This window comes from Sceloporus undulatus, chromosome 5 (assembly GCF_019175285.1).
Source record: "Sceloporus undulatus isolate JIND9_A2432 ecotype Alabama chromosome 5, SceUnd_v1.1, whole genome shotgun sequence".
Taxonomy (NCBI): domain Eukaryota; kingdom Metazoa; phylum Chordata; class Lepidosauria; order Squamata; family Phrynosomatidae; genus Sceloporus; species Sceloporus undulatus.
In genome coordinates this window covers 90,464,740-90,483,250 of record NC_056526.1, presented here as the reverse complement: position 1 = coordinate 90,483,250, position 18,511 = coordinate 90,464,740, and the positions used below count along the sequence as shown (strand labels likewise).

General features: G+C 38.0%; 1 protein-coding gene across 2 annotated transcripts in view; it reads left to right on the top strand.

The window, feature by feature from the left end:
* RBPJ (recombination signal binding protein for immunoglobulin kappa J region) overlaps positions 1-17,559 on the top strand; it is a 43,902-nt gene extending 26,343 nt beyond the window's left edge. For both annotated transcript variants that reach the window (XM_042468867.1, XM_042468868.1), the window contains exons 2-11: positions 1,335-1,373; positions 2,876-2,971; positions 3,595-3,760; positions 5,565-5,739; positions 8,336-8,473; positions 8,608-8,720; positions 9,422-9,562; positions 11,847-12,002; positions 14,135-14,238; positions 15,175-17,559. In XM_042468867.1, coding sequence (XP_042324801.1) covers positions 1,335-1,373; positions 2,876-2,971; positions 3,595-3,760; positions 5,565-5,739; positions 8,336-8,473; positions 8,608-8,720; positions 9,422-9,562; positions 11,847-12,002; positions 14,135-14,238; positions 15,175-15,490 — 1,444 coding nt within the window. In that variant the 3' untranslated portion in view covers positions 15,491-17,559. The remainder of the gene's footprint in view (positions 1-1,334; positions 1,374-2,875; positions 2,972-3,594; positions 3,761-5,564; positions 5,740-8,335; positions 8,474-8,607; positions 8,721-9,421; positions 9,563-11,846; positions 12,003-14,134; positions 14,239-15,174) is intronic.
* The last annotated feature ends 952 nt before the right edge of the window (positions 17,560-18,511 follow it).

Genomic DNA, 18,511 nt, shown 5'->3' with positions numbered 1-18,511 from the left:
AAAATAAAGCTGCTTTGGGTCTCTTTGTAGGTATGCTGTTTAAATGATGGATGCATCCTAAGAATCCGGAAGCTGCACCAAAGCTGCACTCCAGTGCTTAGGAATGGAGTGTGGCTTTGGCGCGCCCTCTGGACTCTTAGGACCCATGCATCATTTAAATAGCATACCTCCAAAGAGACCCGAAGCAGCTTTATTTTGGCAGTCTGTAACAGGCCTATGTTCTTCCACTGTAATCCACAGTGGAATTGATTGGCCATTGCCTTACATTTTGTACATTAGGTTCAAAGTAGATTTGAGATGATAATTCCACTTCTTAAAAATACACACATAAATCAATTAGTTGGAGATATATGCATATGCTGATTGTTGTCAGTACAATGATATGTGGAAGAGATGGGTTAACCCTTTCCTCTGCTACTATATCCTTAGGGGAGGAAATCACTCCCCTCTAGCCTATGAAAAAGACATTTTATAATAAACACACAGGGAGCTGATTTTCAGTGGGATTTCAGCAACAGAGGAGAGGTGTGTCCTTCCCTGCACCAGAGTCCTGATGAAAATGGATTTATTAAAAATTAAGCACTTCTTTTAAAGGCAGTAACAAATGTCTTTGTTTAGAATGGTTCTTAGAAAGTTGCACTGATGGATGAGATAGCCCTACGTTGCTTCTGATTCTATTTCTGCAGTGGCAAAAGCTGTTTCAAATGGTTAGCCTAGAGTGTGTGTTTGCGTATATGTGCCTTCAAATAGCTTGTCGACTTATGGTGGCTCCATGACTTCCATCGAGTTTTCTTGGGCAAGGAATACTCAGAGGTGGTTTGTCAATTCCTTTCTCTGAAATAAAGCCTAAATCGTCTCTATTTGTTAGCCATCTCCCATCCAAGTACTGACCAGGGCTGATTCTGCTTGGCTTCTAAGATCAGATGGGATCTGGTGTGTTTAGGGTATTTAGTAATATTTTACAAATAACGGATAGTTTTTAGTCGAATATTCCTTTCTCTTATACTAATTATTTCATTTTTGAAACTATTAACAATGTTAACACTTAATAAGCAACATTTATCTTTTTGATTCAGGCAGAAATTATAGTTTTAGAAAATATAGTAACAATATGAATTTTAATAACTTTGTTAAAAGTCTTTCATAATTAAAGTTCTGTGTAAGAACAACACACTCGTATGCATTTTTTTAACTGAAATAAACTGTGTGTTGACTGTAAACACTTTACAAAGTTTAGAGGTCCAGAAAATGGCACATCAGAATTACATCCTTCTAAGACACTTAGCATTGCAAAAGCTTGTTTAAAATGACTTCTTGTTTTGCTTCAATTGCAGGAAATTTGGTGAGCGACCTCCGGCTAAACGGCTCACTAGGTATGACTTGGCTTTTGTCTTATTAACTAGAGTGTAGTTTATGTAAATAGCACATGAGATAGAAAAAACTGCTCTTGGAGTTGTTCCACTTCAAACTACAGTGGGCAGTTTAGTGGCTTTATGTTACGGCACTAAAACTATCCAAATGAAAATCTAGGTATTTTGCTAATGGCTGAGCCTTCCTCCTAGTATTCTAATTATGTACATGCAGGGATTTCAAACCCCAAGAGGAAGTACTTAACAATGCAGTCAGTCCAGGACCTGCATCCTGAAGTGGTGTGATCCAGGAAGAGTTTCATGATTTCATCTGGTGCTGTTGAAATCTAGATCAGAATATACTGTGGAGTTTTATTTTAAGGAAATCTTCCTCCTGCTTCTATAATAAAGTCCATTTAAGCAAGGTCAGAGTAATTCTAATCACACTGCGTCACTTCTGAATTCAGTAGCTTTTGGGTTTTTTGCATCAAAAATTGCTATACTAATTTATTGAAAATATTTATATACTGCTTTTGTAGTGCACAAAATGGGAAGCAATACTTAAGGCCAGCGCAATAATATGCAGAAGCCCAACAGCCCATGAATGAAAACCTTACTTCTGTTTGGCACATTTACAACTTCTTGAAACCATATGACCACAATGAGCATAGTGTATGAGATGCACAGCATTGATGTCCTTTTCTGTCTTCTAGAAACTTTTTAATGGACCTAGACATTTAATTATGTTGGGCTGCTTCTTACTTTCCCATCCAACCAGTGCACTCATTGAGGAAGAGAATGTGGACTTTTGAATATATGAGAATTTCTAATTGCTTGGCAGTAATAGCCCTTTTTATTACTTCAGTTTTTTGTCTTGTATTGGTGTTGAAGGCCTAAATGCCCTAAAGGCACCATATTCCATCTGATCTTGGAAGTTAAATAGGGTCAGCCAGGCTTTGTACTCGGCTGGGAGACTGCCAATGAATATGGGGTGCCATAGGTTATATTTCAGAGGAAAGAATTGGCAAATATTTTTTGCTTAAGAAAATCCTATGATATGCATGAGGTCACCATAAGTCAACAGGTGATGTGAGGGTGTGTGCACACATGCGCATACATGCACACACACAGGTGGTGAAATACCCATTCACCCTGTTCTTTAGTTATGTATAAATGAGAAAAAAAATATTATTTCTGGGGAAACAGGACAATGTCAGAAGCCAAGTAAGACTCCCCTTGTTCTCAGTGCCAAATTAGCATCTCCCTTTCTATTTTCTCAAATCCAGGAACATCAAACATTGCCATTCAGTAAGAATGACAAGCCAGCTATTGGACATATGAGGGATTTTTATTCAGAAATAGCTTACAGTCCACACATTTGGATACCTTATTCTGCCAAAATATTCTTAACTACCAGAAATACAAGACTGTTAATATGTGTGAATGTGTGTTCTGCCCTTCTTAGTTTCCAGTCAGCTTTTTAAAGTTACAAAACTATATTTGTTAATTGTACTTTTAATTCTTAGGGAAGCTATGAGAAACTATTTAAAAGAGCGTGGCGATCAAACTGTCTTAATCCTTCACGCAAAAGTTGCACAGAAATCTTACGGAAATGAAAAGAGGTAAGCCATACCATTAATGTCTTAGTGTTTTGCTCTTCGCAATCACAGGAAAACATGTGCATTAAAAATCATTGGGATTTTGTTACTCTGAAAGTTTAGGCAGCTAGAATATTGTTGACTTTTCTTTTTAATCGTGTGCATGTGTGTGTTTAAAATACTGAAAAGAAACTTATCAGAGCATAGACTCTAGTAGTTTGTGTGGAGCGCCATCTAGTGAACATATGTACATTTTGTTAGTGTTTAAATATTTGTCACCTAACAGTGTTAAAGTATTCCAGGTGAACAATGCTAAGAACAAATAAAACTTTTCTATACATTTGTTCATAAAATAGCCAATATATTTCTACTCACATCACATTGGAGATTTAGAATGGAGATCATTGTGGGGAGAAATTTAGATTTTAGCCAGTCAGCATTTCTATTTTCTGAGGTGTTAAAGACTGTTGATAAATGCTAAAACCAGAAACCTGTTAGAAGTTTCAATAAATATGATCAGTAGTGTTATCTTTGAATATCTGCAGATCCTGTTTATATCATATAATTTATGCAGGTCACAGAATCTAAGAATTTTGTACATCTTTAAAAGCAAAAAGTGAGTCTAACCATTTGAATTTTACCTTCAGGTTTTTTTGCCCACCTCCCTGTGTCTATCTTATGGGCAGTGGGTGGAAGAAAAAAAAAGAGCAGATGGAACGGGATGGGTGCTCCGAACAAGAATCTCAACCGTGCGCCTTTATTGGGATAGGAAACAGTGACCAAGAGATGCAGCAGTTAAATCTAGAAGGAAAGGTAGGAGGAGTTCAACTCTGTACTTCATGGACAAATTAATTTATGTATCGAAGGCCATCTTTTCAATTTTACACTTTTAACAGTAAACCAGTTGGACAGGGTAAACCCTTGAATATGGATTTCCCCATTCCTTCACATAAGTTACAGTCTTGCTATCTCTGTCAGTAAAATGATACATATTACAAGCAGCCCTTCTCTTATGTGGGGCATCCGTTCCAGAACCCCCCCATAAAAATGCGTAAGCTTGAGCCCCATTGGAAGTAATGGGGCTCATGCCCACTGTGCAGTGCCATGCGCACGCCATGGTCGCGTGCCACAATCACGTGCCACAGTCGTGTGCCCTGTTACTTCTTCCAGGGCACGTGAGGCTTATTTCCGGCAGATGCTGGAAGCCACATATGATGCGGGCGCACTGTACTGTATATACTCAACTAAAAGTCGAGAAATTTATGCCCAAAATTTGACCCCCTTCAGTCCAGCGCATGCCATAGGGCCCACTTGCACTTTTTCATTGTGGATCATTAAGGAAATGGATTACATAACATTTAAAAAAAATCAACAGTGCACATAACAATAAATAAGGATTACTGGTTTATCCTGTTGTAGTATTAACAAACAAATAGGGTGATGCACTCAACCCATTCTTTTCTGCTTCACATGGATGAATAAAGAAAGATAACCTATCATGATATCAGATCCCATGATACTTATACCTGTTGTAGTTAAAATTCTAATAATTTCATTGTCTTACCTCCCTTTCCACAGCTCTTTTTTGTTTGGTATTTGTATTATTATTTTTTAAATGTTTAAGTGAAATAATTTTTGAGGGAAATGTTTTGGTTTAAAAAAGCAGATTTATTTGTATGTTGCTCCAAACTGAATCAGGATTCATAAGCTGACAGAAGATATTAGCTTCCTGCTGGTGTTTGGGAGAAACAAGTGTGTGAACAAAAAGTCTAGGGGGGATGAAAATAGGAAGCACAGTAATTTTATTAAGACAATATGTTGCAACGGGATGCTAAAAGGATAAAAGGAATTAAAAAGCATAAGGTATATGCAATCCTATAGACAAAAAGGCTTATGCTGGCCTGTGAGCCACACCCTAACAAACACAAGGCTAGTGTTACCAGTCAGTACTAGGCTTGAAAACTGCAAATCCCATAAGGAGGTGTCAAACATACAATATGCCAGTGCAATGGCAGAAAAATTCCTTTACACCTCTCAGTAAAAAATTAAAAGGGACAGCACAGTACACTGTATCATATTTGCCCCACACACTTGTTTGTTTTAGTTTAGGGCATCACCTCCCAGTTTTTCCTCAGCCCCTTTGGGAGAAACAAGCCAGAATTTCAGGTTTGGATTTATGTCATCAATTTCTGGTGAGCTTTACCTACCTTTTCAAGGAAAAAGAGTGATTATGACAGAAATTGAGGCTGCATTCAAGAATATGCTGCTCATTCACAGTGAACCAGAGCAAATCCTTTTCTGTGAACTTGCACATTATCTCCCTGGCTGTCTTGTGGAGAATCACACAGTCTTCTTAAAGACAGATTGAATGAACAAGATGCAAAGGAGAAAACAGTTCACTTGTCTTTTCCCCATGTTGAAGGAGACAGAAGACATGTGTGTACTTGAGACTCAGACCAGTTCCCCATAGAACCTATTGACTTGAAACTACAGAAACTAACAATTTGGCACCTTAATCTCTTTTGCTATAGTTGTAGTAGACTCTCAATTAGGGTTTAAGTTTAATTTGGGATTTTATTGGGAAAATATAAATCTATCTGTTTTTCTTTATTCACAGAACTATTGCACAGCTAAAACCTTGTACATATCTGACTCTGACAAGCGAAAGCACTTCATGTTATCGGTGAAAATGTTTTATGGCAATAGCGACGATATTGGTGTATTCCTCAGTAAACGGATCAAAGTAATCTCCAAACCTTCTAAAAAGAAACAGTCCCTGAAAAATGCAGACTGTAAGTATTTGAAACTGACTTTGTGCTACACTGTATCATATTCCTTTGCATGTCATAGGTTTGGTAAGGGAAAAGAAACCTTTAAGCTTTCATCAGGGTGAGGAGTGGCTTAAAGAACCTATATTACAGTAGGATATTTTGAATGTGAAACTAAACTTAGCCTTGAACACTACAACAAGCACATATGTGACCTCCTTATTTACTTTTGAAAAGGTAATTTGTTGTCATCTGCCATCGCCACATTCTAGCATATACAAGCTGATGCATATTTGCAAGATCATGTGATATTCCTTGGCTGTACCTATTTCAGGCAATAACGGAAATTTAATGTTTGACTGTTAACCCACTTAAAATGCTCCATATATATTCAGAAGTACAGGGAGAAGATTTTAGGTCAGCCTTTTCTGAACAACCCATTCTAGTTCAGTTTGTTGAGTGAATATTTTATATGGGGATATCTTCAAACGTTTTTTGTCCCACCTGATCTGAAATGAACATCTCAACAGCGTACATCTCATAGGACTTATGCTTGAATTTCTTTGGTTCTGATTTAGACTGACTGTTTTGTATTTGTGAAAACACTCTTTATCATTTAAAATGGCTTACAATCAACACTGTGCTAACAGAAAGAGGAAATAAGCTGATTAAGATATTCAGGCTTTCATACTTTTACATTACCAAGTTACAGAAAGACCAGGTAGAAGAGAAGAACTACATGGCAGTTGATCCCTGTCATGCAAATGGACAGAACTGTGCTGTTTCACAACAAATCTTGCTGTTGCTTTCTCTGTTTCTGCTTTGATATGCCAAGATGATATCTGCAAAATTTTGTTGGTCATCAAACCTGTAATTCTGTTTAATACGTTGCAGAGCCAAAGTGGGACTTCCTCTTTCTGCTTCACACTGCTCATAATAACATTTGAACCTGTATTGGTTGTATGTAATTGATACTGCCTTTTCGTCTTGGGCCCCGAACAGACAGACCAAATAGGCTACTGTTGGGGCATGACATTTACATAACGCATGCCCTGAATGCAGCTGGAAGGTGTGCCGAACCTGTCCCAGCCCAGAAGAATCAGGCCAAAAGGAACGGGGGGGAAATGCTTATTTTCGGCGGCTTGGTTCAGGACCATGGTGGTGGCCCGTATTGGGACCAGGCCCATGTGGTTGCCATGGTCCTGCAGTGATCAGGGCAAGAGTTCCTTTTGTCCCGTTTGCTTGAGGCCTTGGACACAGATGCTGTGAAAGAAATGAAAGGAAAAAAAAGACTAAGCAAAGTTGCAGATAAAGAAGCGACTTTGATATTTACATTGTCAGTACTTTGGGATGGGGGTTAACGAATGAGGTTTAAAGACAATGGTTGAACGGAATCCCTGGTATTGTAAGATGCTAGAATAACAAAAAGATGCCCAACATTTTGCTGCTTTCATGTATTTCTGTTTTATTTCCCCCCCCCCTCATAGGACTTAAAGAGATTCACATACGATGTCCTAGCTTAAGTACTGACCAGATTCAGAGCTGTTTAATTTCAATGTGAAAGAGAATATGATGAAACAATTTTTGAGATTTGTGTTTGTACTTCAGAAAATAGCAATTAGTTGTAGATTTCTTGTGAATCTATAATTGGACATACTCAAAAAATGTTAATATTGGTGGGTATTTTGAAATGCTAAATTCCACACTACAGTTGTCCCATCATATTTGCTAGGGTTAGGGGAATAAGGCCCCTGTGAATATGGGAAAACCGCAAATAACAAAAACACTGTTTTTACCTGAGAGGACACCTCTCTAGGAATCTCTAGGTCCTCCAGTACAACTCTGTAGTCAATGTCCAACATACACTGACCATAGAATGGCACTGGACTAGCTACAAATGGTCTTTCAGTGCAACCTTTAGTTAAAGTTGACCACAGAGTTGCACTGGCAGACGTAGACAGTCCTAGAGAGAACATATTAATGAAATCTGTGAATAATCCGCAAATATCAAAGCCGCAAATATGGAGGGATGACTGTACAAACGTACATTGCCATCAGGGCAATGTCTGAAGCATTTAATAGATGTATGAAGAAACATTTCATAGAATCAAAGAATCATAGAGTTGGAAGAGACCACAAAGGCCATCCAGTTCAACTCCCTTCCATGCAGGAACTCTCAATCAAATATTTATTTATTTATTTATTTATACATACCCTGCCCTTCAGCCTTAATGGCTATCAGAGCAGCTTGCAATTATTATTTTTAATTAGACGGTTCCCTGCCCTCAGGCTTACAATCTAAATGATGGCCATCCAGTCTCTGTTTAAAAACTTCCAAAAAAGGAGACTCCACCCCACTCTGAAGGAGTGTGTTCCAGTGTCAAACAGCTCTTACTGTAAGGAAGTTCCTCCTGATGTTCAGGTGGAATCTCTTTCCCTGTAGCTTGCATCTATTGTACCGGGTTCTATTCTCTGGAGCAGCAGAAAACAAGTTTGCTCCATCCTCAATATGATATTGCTATGATACACTCATTATATGCACAGCAGCATTCTTTGAACACCTCTCTGATACACAGTCCATTTAGAATGGCATATTTTAGTCTCTGTTTTCTTTTGCCAGTATGCATTGCATCAGGAACGAAAGTGGCACTGTTTAACAGACTCCGATCACAAACAGTCAGTACCAGATACTTACATGTGGAAGGAGGAAACTTTCATGCCAGTTCACAACAATGGGGAGCATTTTACATTCATCTCTGTAAGTAACATTTAAACTATTGAAAATCCATACTTTTTGTTTGTGCTTTGTGCATGAATGAGTGTACTAGCCACACAATTGCATTTGGAGTTTACTGATTTTCTGACCTATTAAAACATTTCTTTTCTTCGTAGTGGATGATGAGGAATCCGAAGGAGAAGAATTCACAGTGCGCGATGGCTACATTCATTATGGCCAGACTGTCAAACTTGTTTGTTCAGTTACTGGCATGGCACTCCCAAGACTGGTAAATTTAATTTGCTTGGTGTAATAGATTCTCCTTTAATCACAATTTTTAAGATGCTTATCTTGTTACAAAAAAAAAAAATAGAAAGCAGGGAACTGAGAGAAATTGAAAGCAGTGGAGATGGTAATTTATCTTCCAAAACTATAATCTGATCAAAAAATTATAACAGGATGGAACTTTGCTGTCTGTTTTTGGCCTTCAGTTAGTTTTGTGTAAGATACAGTAATACAATACAGTGGAAGGCACTGTTGGAAAAGTTCAAATCCATGCTGTAGATTTATATTTGATATATTAAGTGCTTAAACTAAAACATTTCATATAATGATTTACTGGTTATCATGTTTAGGAGAATAAGCCATGAGACAAGCATCAAATGTGATCTCTGCTATGAAGCTACTAGATGTTCCTTCTCTTGAATTCTAACCTTTTTTTTTTGTCATGGCAGCATATGAATAATAACATTGTCCATCCTTTCAGGTTTGTAAATTACAAAAATGCTTTGAACATTTGGAAAAGCTTATACATTCAGAGTTTGATTTCTGAAAGCTCTACATACACAGAGTTGTATTAACTATCTTCAATGCCTCTCACAGTTAAAATCAATCACTGTATTATTCATGCACTGAAAAGTGGCACTAAATCTGTACATTTCAGTGTTGAGAAATAGCATTTTAATTCTAAGTGTGTACTTCTGTCTGCAGATAATTCGAAAAGTGGACAAACAGACTGCATTACTAGATGCAGATGATCCAGTGTCACAGCTCCATAAATGTGCATTCTACCTTAAAGACACTGAACGAATGTACTTGTGCCTTTCCCAAGAGCGAATTATCCAGTTCCAAGTGAGTTCCTTAACAAACTAGTAGTAGTGTGTCTTAGATTTATTTTCTTACAGCTATCCTCATCCAGGGATTAGAATACATGAATTTGCAGCTTCAAGCCCCATGGCTGTGGAAATTCCTCCTGATCCCAGTGGAGTATGGCAGTAGGCCCAGGCAATTATGAGATCCCAGGCGTGACTGGAGCTTGTCAGTTTTGAAGATGCTGAGGAAAAGGTCTTTGCTCATACTTTTACCTCTTCTCCATATTTAAGAGTAAATACTTCTTTCAGAAAACACCTTATTCCAGTCACAAGATAATCTTATTTTAGTCACCTACTATATCTCAGAGATAGTTACAAAAACCACTGTAGCTTTAAACTACTGCAGTCCCTCCAAGCAATCCCCTACTTTACCTTAAAGCAATACCTCAGGGATCATTCCAGCTGACCCAAACACACAACTCTTAATTGAATCCCTGAATTCCTTCATTGATTCAGTGGATTCCACACTGGATCTCTCAACCCTCACTGGATTTCCAAGATTCTCTGGATTTTCAACTCACACAATTTACAGTCTGGGCATCAAGTCGCCAACTGTCCACACGGAAGATATCTTTTTGGCTTTTCTTTAACCAAAACGTCTTCTCACTGGATCAATTTGATCCCACCACTGGGTCAGTTGATCCCACCACTTGGCACCAGTTTGTGATAGGACCTTCTTTTTAAACCTGAGGTTAGTTTTTACCTCTTCTCCGTCCCTGACACCTGCCCTGCTTTAACCCTTTTAACCCTCTCCCTAAGTGTATAAGGGCCAGGGTACTGAGTATCTTCCCCAAACCAGTTCCATTGTTTATAATGTCTAGAATTCACTCAGACAGACCTCTGTTATGAAACACAAACAGTAACTTTATTAAATAACATGACACAATAAGGTATCTTAGGTGGGTTATTTCAGCTTAGTGTGGTTACATAACATACACTTGCAAGCTTATCACTGTCCTTTCTGGACTTCCTTAAGTGACTCCCTCTCCTAGTCAGAATCCCTCTCTGATTCTCACTGACCCTCACTCAGATTCCTTTTCTGACCCATTGAGAAACCTCCTGCCTTTATACCTTCTAATTCCCCTGCAGCTCTCCCCCCATCCTGCCCAGTCTGCGCTGCCATGGTACCTGCTACTGGCACGTGCTCCTTACTTTGCCATGTTTTCAATCCTACTGACTGTTTAGACAATGCAGGCTAAAACCCCAGGGCTCCCCTGTCACCATGCCTGGTGTGGAAATGGTGCGCCTGGCTGCACCCACATGGTTGGGTGCCCCATTTCCGCATCAGACATGTTGACGGGGGGCTTCTCAGTAGGAGCAACGGTGCTGCAAGGTAAAGAACGTGAGGGGCTGGTTCCATGGCAGACTAGGGTAAAACTGATCGGGCTGGATCCAGTAGATTCATGTCTGGTTTGCCAGGATCCTACCCAATGCTGGTCCTGGGGTTTTGACCTGCATTGTTTAAAAGAGATTATGTGAGGCTGGGGGAACATAGTCCCTTTGGCCCATGTAGACAACCACCAAATGAGCTTTTCTTAAATGAGGGATATGGTTGTGGGGTGTTTTTTTGTTTGTTTGTTTGGTGTGGGGTTTTTTTTTTTTTTTAGCTATTAACAGATAACAGCAAGAACATTGAAATTAAGAATTAGGAATTAAAACTTTTTTAAAAAAGATGGAAAGAAAAGCAAGGTGGATGTGAAAACAAAGCTGGAAAGTAAACAAGGAAACAAGCAAGAAGCTAAGAAAATGAAGAGGTATAGACAGGATAAGAGTTAAAGGATATATTTAAGGAACATCTAATAGTTATAGGGACTACTAGAAAAGGGGGAAAATAAATGTACAGTAGTTAAGGATAATAGAGAATAGTGAGACAAATAGAAGTATTACTCAGTGAAAGACAAATTAAGCTTTATAAGCTAGGAAAAGAAACTAGAAAGACTGTAAGAACAGGAGGTAACAAGTGAGGAATGAAAGTTAAATGGATGAATAAGATATGATGTAGATATTATAAATATCAAAATTTGTTGTAAGAGTTGTGTATGTTCAAGTAATAACTAATAAAAAACATTTTTTTAAAAAAAGAGGGATATGGTTGGCATGAGTAAGGCATGCAAAGAAAATTGCCCAATCCCCCAAACAAAACATTCATGACATTAGCTACCTGTAATGCTTTATAGTCTAAAAGGGCTATTCCCCAGCTTAATCGTTATGTGTCTTATACGAGGCACTGTCAGTAACTTCTGATACTATTTTTCTTGAAAAAGGCCACTCCATGCCCCAAAGAACCAAATAAAGAAATGATTAATGACGGAGCTTCATGGACAATCATTAGCACAGATAAAGCAGAATATACATTTTATGAGGGAATGGGACCTGTCTATGCTCCAGTAACACCTGTGCCTGTTGTGGAAAGTCTGCAGGTAAGTAATTCTTCATTCTACTTGAAAACTATTGCCAAGACATAATATTCAGTGGAAAACAAATCAGCATTTCTGTATGGATACTGATATCCACATATAGTTTTACTCTGGTAATGAGCTCCCTTTCCACTGTCCACATAGCAGATTACAAAACCTGAGCCTATTAGATGGTATGGGAGCTCAGCATGGACATTTGTTTAAAGATAAGTGACATGCCTTATCGCTTCTTCATGTTTTTCCCATATTCATACGTGGAATCAGAGATGTGTAGATAAAGAAAGAAATTACTTTTTAAAATGTGGTCTTTTATTACTCATTATTACAACTCAGAAAAGCTACAAGTTCGCAGCAGCCACTGCTAATTCTGGATCTATTTTTCTTTATTTGTGCTTTTGTGATTGCTTGTGTCACTTTCCCCACTTGTCTGTCACAGTGATTAGGACAGCATATATTGTTTCTAAAGAATTGGAGAGAAGCCCCTATGGATCCAGTCAGTGATTACTCTTCCTTTTTATCTTCAATAGTTCTGTGCGGTAGGGCACACTGAGTGTATGCAAGTGATCTCAAGTTCTGTGGTCAGTTATATGGTTGATCTGGGTTACTTTGGATCAGGAGTGGGCAAAGTACAGGTTGTGAGCCACATGTAGTCCCCATTTTTCTTTTTTGGCACCACAGGGCTTCTCAGAGGTCAAACTCTATTTCTTTTGCCATGATTTTTGCATTTTAGGTCAAGAAAAGGGCCTTTAAAAAATAAAGGAAAAATTTCCAATCATTTTCTGTTCTTAAAAAAGGCCTTTCTTAGATAGGGACAAATTTTGGGACAGTGGTGGTAGGTGCATCCCTCCAAAGTCTCATACATACTGTGACCTTGATATTATTGTGGTTCCATAGTGTCCCACAATTGTCCACTATGGGACTAAGGTTTAAAACAAATTGTAGTTCCAGCAGAGATGGAGACATTGAATCCATTGCTGAATAGTAACTCAACAATTGTTGAAATCCCCTTGATTCAGTAAGTCTGCTCCAGTTAGCACTAGCAACAGATCAGCCCTGAGTCAAATGCTTTGCACACTATATGCTAGCCATAATGTTAAACCATAGTTTAGCATTACAAGAACAAGCCACTAGCATGGTACACTCTATTTGTTGCAGCCAGAAGGAGCAGGTTATGTTCTTTTAGGTTACCCACAGTGAAATATATCACTTGAACTTTAAACTCAGATTAGCTGTAGTTTGTTCTGAAATGACAAATTTTGGAATACATGCTTTTGAGGTTAATATTAATGGTTATTTGTCAATTTGGATGGCATGGCAAGCTGCAGTAAATCTAAAAATTGGAGCAGTTTTCAGAATATGGGAGTCTGTAAGCCTAGCAGGAATCTAGCTTTTTCTCATAACAGCAGTTTAGTGCTGTGGCTGAACCAGGCCATTGGTGTTTGATTACATTGATTTGTCACAGGGGTTTGCAAATGGACTTTTTAAAGAACTGAGAAAGAAGTGACTGTTAACATTTCTCAAAAATGAGACTTAAATATTTTGCAGTATATTTTGCAGGAGTTTTTTTTTTAATTTGGACATTTGAATCAATACAGTGTGTGTGTTGACACAGTTGCAGAGAGGTAAATAACAAATCTCCTTTTATGTCCCTTGAAAAGATTGATATAAAAGAAACCAGTGTCCTAGCCAGAAATAATAACATGGTCCTCTAGACGTTGTTGAACAGCATGTTCTAGAATTCCTCACCATTGACTGTGTGGACTAGGGCTGATGGGAGCTGCAGTCCAGCAACATCAAGACAGCCACATAATTCCCACTTATTTATCATTCAAGAGAAAAATCCATCAGTGATACCTTTATTGGCCAACTGAAACAAATGTGATTTAAAGTGTCTTCTTGTATTGTATAGGTCTGAATTTTTTAAGTGTGACTCAGTTTTATCTTTGTATAAACATGGACACTCTGATATTTTTACATGCTGTAATTTTGTAACTGTATTTAGTATTCTATTGATATGGTCAGCTGACTAATCAAATACACTTTTTGTTGTGTATTTTTCAATTGAATTTTTTTAGATTTTCTTTTCTTTCTCCCCTAGTTAATATATTTTACATTTTGTTTACTTTCTTCCCTAGTTAAACGGTGGTGGGGATGTAGCAATGCTGGAACTAACTGGGCAGAACTTCACTCCAAATTTACGTGTCTGGTTTGGGGATGTGGAAGCTGAAACAATGTACAGGTATGATGTTAATAGTTTAAGTACATTTTCTTGTAGTTTGAACTCAGTAAAGACAAAATCTGCTACTTATATGTAAGTCTTAGCTAATTAATCATTTAAACTTGAATAATCAATAACCAAATTTAAAAACCAGCCCATAGGAGGCTTTTTGGAGGCAGATTACAAATTAGGAATTTATATTTAAAACGTTCTACATTCTCTAACAAAAACTAAAATGGTCAAAAGCAAACAATTGTGAGCTTCATTTTTATCCTACTAATTAAAATTGTCTCCCAAATTTAAGATTAGAAAGTACTTTGCAGTTGCTCTCCTGTGCAGTTTTCTGCAATTTGAATGCTGTGAGATTTAATACTGAGTAAATGGCATTGGATTGCATTATAAATGTATAAAAGCTGGTGGCTGTCATAAAGGTCTAATGCATGGCTTTCAGGTATGCTTTGCTTCTGTGATACCATGGAAGAGGCTTAGAATGTGGTACTGGAAATACAATTAGGCTTCCTGAATTCTGGCTGTCGTCATTATGCTTCCTTAAAATTAGTTGCTATGCTTATAGTAACAAAGATAAGCACCCTATTTCTTCTGAACAATAGCTTCAGAAAGCTCTCACGGGGATGGCCAAGATATCAAGTGGATGGGGATTTACATGTGACCTTACCTCTCTACCCCATTTATTTCACACACAAACACACACACTAAGAGAATTATTTCATTCTCCAATTTGTATTAGAGAGGAATGAGAGGAACTGCAAATCTCTTTACTAGATATAATTTATACTTATTAGAGAATTCATCTGAATTTTTGATACAGAATTTGAATTGCTATGGTTCAGAATTCATTCCCGTTTCATGGGAATATCCACAATATGCTTGTTTTGGGGGGGAAGTGGGGAATAGAAGTATTGGAAAGCTAATGCTTTTATTTTGCCTCTTCCCCAGGTGTGCGGAGAGCATGCTGTGTGTCGTTCCTGACATTTCTGCATTCCGGGAAGGCTGGAGGTGGGTCCGTCAGCCAGTCCAAGTTCCTGTCACATTGGTCCGCAATGATGGCATAATCTACTCTACTAGCCTTACCTTTACATATACACCAGAGCCAGGGCCCCGACCCCACTGCAGCGCTGCTGGAGCAATCTTCAGAGCCAGTTCAAGTCTTCTGGCATCCAGTGAAACAAACACAAACCGCGAGGGAAGTTACGCAAATGTCAGCACAAACCCAACCAACGTCACGTCGTCAGCGGCAACAGTAGTTTCCTAACCACTGCTCTTTGTGAAGAACTTCTTAAAAACTGACATTCAAGTGCTTCAAACAACAGAACTGAACCATTTTTGTGGGTTCGTGGGAAAAACCTCTTCAATGCTCTTTGAACATTTATCACCTACAAGTGCTGATCTTAGTAGAAGCCACAATATAAAAAAAAATACAAGGGGATAAATGTCCCTTTATTCAGAATCTATTTTTAGTTGTCTCTTTAAAAATGGGCACGAAACTAAAAAAGAAAAAGTGGCTGGGATAAAAAGTTGAACTAGAAAACATGGAATATGGACATAACTTAGTTTTTATGGACCAAGGAACACTTTAGTATAAAAGGTACATTTTCACCATGCCTTTTTGTATCACAACATATAGTATGCTTTTGTTACCAAATAGTTTATATTTTATTTTTTTCCCCTTCTCCGAGCATTTGCTCTGAAGTATATTCAGGTTCCAGGCCTGACCATGCTTGTATAATCTAATTACCATACTCTTCCAGTTTTTAATATATATATATATATCTATATATATATTTTTGGTCTGTGGCTGGAACTGTTGCATTTTTTTAAACTGAAGTCTTGTGACTTTTTATGAACTGAATTTTTGTTTTTATTTTCAGCGAGTAGAACCTTGTAAAGGCCAGCATATTTTTTTTTTAAGATTATATGAAGTTTGTGCAAAAGCTTTAAAAAATGCCTCTGCCTTGCCTGCAATACATGCAATGTATATGTTAACTTTAGAGCTCCTTTCCCATCATTGTGGATAGTTCTTTCTATGTGTTTCTTTTTAAAGTATTTATAGTGTTGCGTCATGAGGTTTTTAACATTACAAATGTGGCCTCTTGTGCAGTTACCCAAACTGCTCATTCTGCTGGGGTAAGTTGGTGTTTTGAAGGGTTCGTCCCTTCGTTCCACAGACAGTACATGCATCTGGACATATTTTCAGGATTTCTTCAGGTTGGCTTTTTTATTTTATAATTATTATTTTTGCTAATCTTGTACATAATTGGCTATCAAGTGTAAGTTAAATATGTGTGTGATTTTTTTTTTCTCTTCTTCATGTGGACTGTTTCCAATAACTTCATTTGGCAGCATGTGTTTTTTTTTCTCAGCGTATGACATTCTTCTTGAAGCATTGGCCATAGTCAGGGAGTACTAGGTGCATCTTTTCATTGGGAGCCATCATAAACTACCATGGCTATCCTTGGGCTTTCGGCCCCCTTAAAGAAGTAAACTTTTGTATGATATTCTCCCCCCTCCCCTTCTGAGTGTGAAGTGATTGTACAGTGAAATGATAGTACTTAGTAATGGTTGGTTGCAAAAGCACTGGTGTGAACTATTCTCTTCCTTCTTTTTCTTCCTTGCCAACAGTCTAGTGCAGTTTTCAAGATTTCAAATATTCAAATTTCACATTAACTAAAGGTCAGTTTACACACTGCTTTCTTCTCTCTGGTCATTTTGGAAAGTTCCTTGTGGAAAGCTCCATAGGATTGTCTGTGAATGAGTCCAAGAGAGCCAGGATTTTACAAGCCCCCTCACAGATGGGTAACTGATTTTTTCTTTCCTGCTAATTCTTTGTGTCGTATCCGCTGACACAGTGGAGGGTTTCTTACCTTTTAGGAGTAGCTTTTCTGAGTGCAAAATTCCCTGTACGAAGGAGTTCTCCAGAGTATGTGTTAGCTGTTAGATTCACCTGCTCTATAATCCCAGGAGTCTGAGTGACCGAGAATTGTTTGATAATTAGGTGGCACATAAATGAAAGATACATTGGATCAATTCACAAGGCTGTCCTTCCACCTGGATCTTGTTGGAATGATTGCTAGACTCCACTATTGTAAGAGGAAAAAGTGTCTAATTTGGTCCTTGAATTGCACTAGGTAGCTGTCAGTAGGACTTTCGCTTGGAACTCATATTCCACCTCCTATCCTCCTCTTAAAAGCTTGAAATGATATACAGTTGTCCCTCCATATTCATTAGGGTTAGGGGAACAAGACCCCCATGAATATGGGAAAACCGCAAATAACAAAAACACTGTTTTTACCTGAGAGGACACCTCTCTAGGAATCTCTAGGTCCTCCAGTGCAACTCTGTGGTCAATGTCCAACATACACTGACCATAGGATGGCACTGGAGTAGCTACAAATGGTCTTTCAGTGCAGCTTTTAATTAAAATTGACCACAGAGTTGCACTGGAGGACCTAGACAGTCCTAGAGAGAACATATTAATGAAATCCGTGAATAATCAAATCCGCAAATATCAAAGCTGCAAATATGGAGGGATGACTGTATTTCCAATTTGTTTGCAAGTGCAGAACAACATTCATTTAGTAGGGTACAGTCCCAATATACAACACCTCCTTCCTAGGTTCCTTAAAGAAGAAATTAGATTTTTCAGTAAATCTTCACAGTTCCATAAGCGAGATACAGCTCAGTGGCTAATATGAAACACTGGATTACACAGATCTGAAACTTTTGTGACTTTCACCAAATCTTCAGTTTTAAATCACCAGCGCTGTTGATAAGTGTCTTTTTAGTAGATTGTTTCTTTTCCATTGGAGACTGTATAGTTAAAGGAAGATTACAGCTACTGAAAATATTTAGTATAAAACGTTTAAGTCAGTGCCACTGTCTTAAAGCATATTTTTATTTCCCGCAATAGGCCTTTATATCTGCTGTCTTTTCATACGGTTTAATATTTTCCCCAACAACATAGTTGCAAGCTGCTAGCTCTTAATACTAGCTCATTACTGCCTTGCCTCATCTCTTTTTTCATTGACCAAGGGCAGGATTCATTGTGGCCTTATCTAGTTTAAGCTGTTCACTGGCATTTACTTGCAAGCCTGTGTATTTGTCTCTGTTTAATTTTCTCCCTATTGTAATGTGGCGAGAATCCCTCCACAGTGTATGTTAAAGATAATTGAATATTCTGTAGTACTGTTTGACTTGTGAGCTATTAACCTTTCTCTGACTATTTTTGGGATCAAAACGAATTAGTGTTCTGGGTTTTCCTTAATTTCGGGGAAGT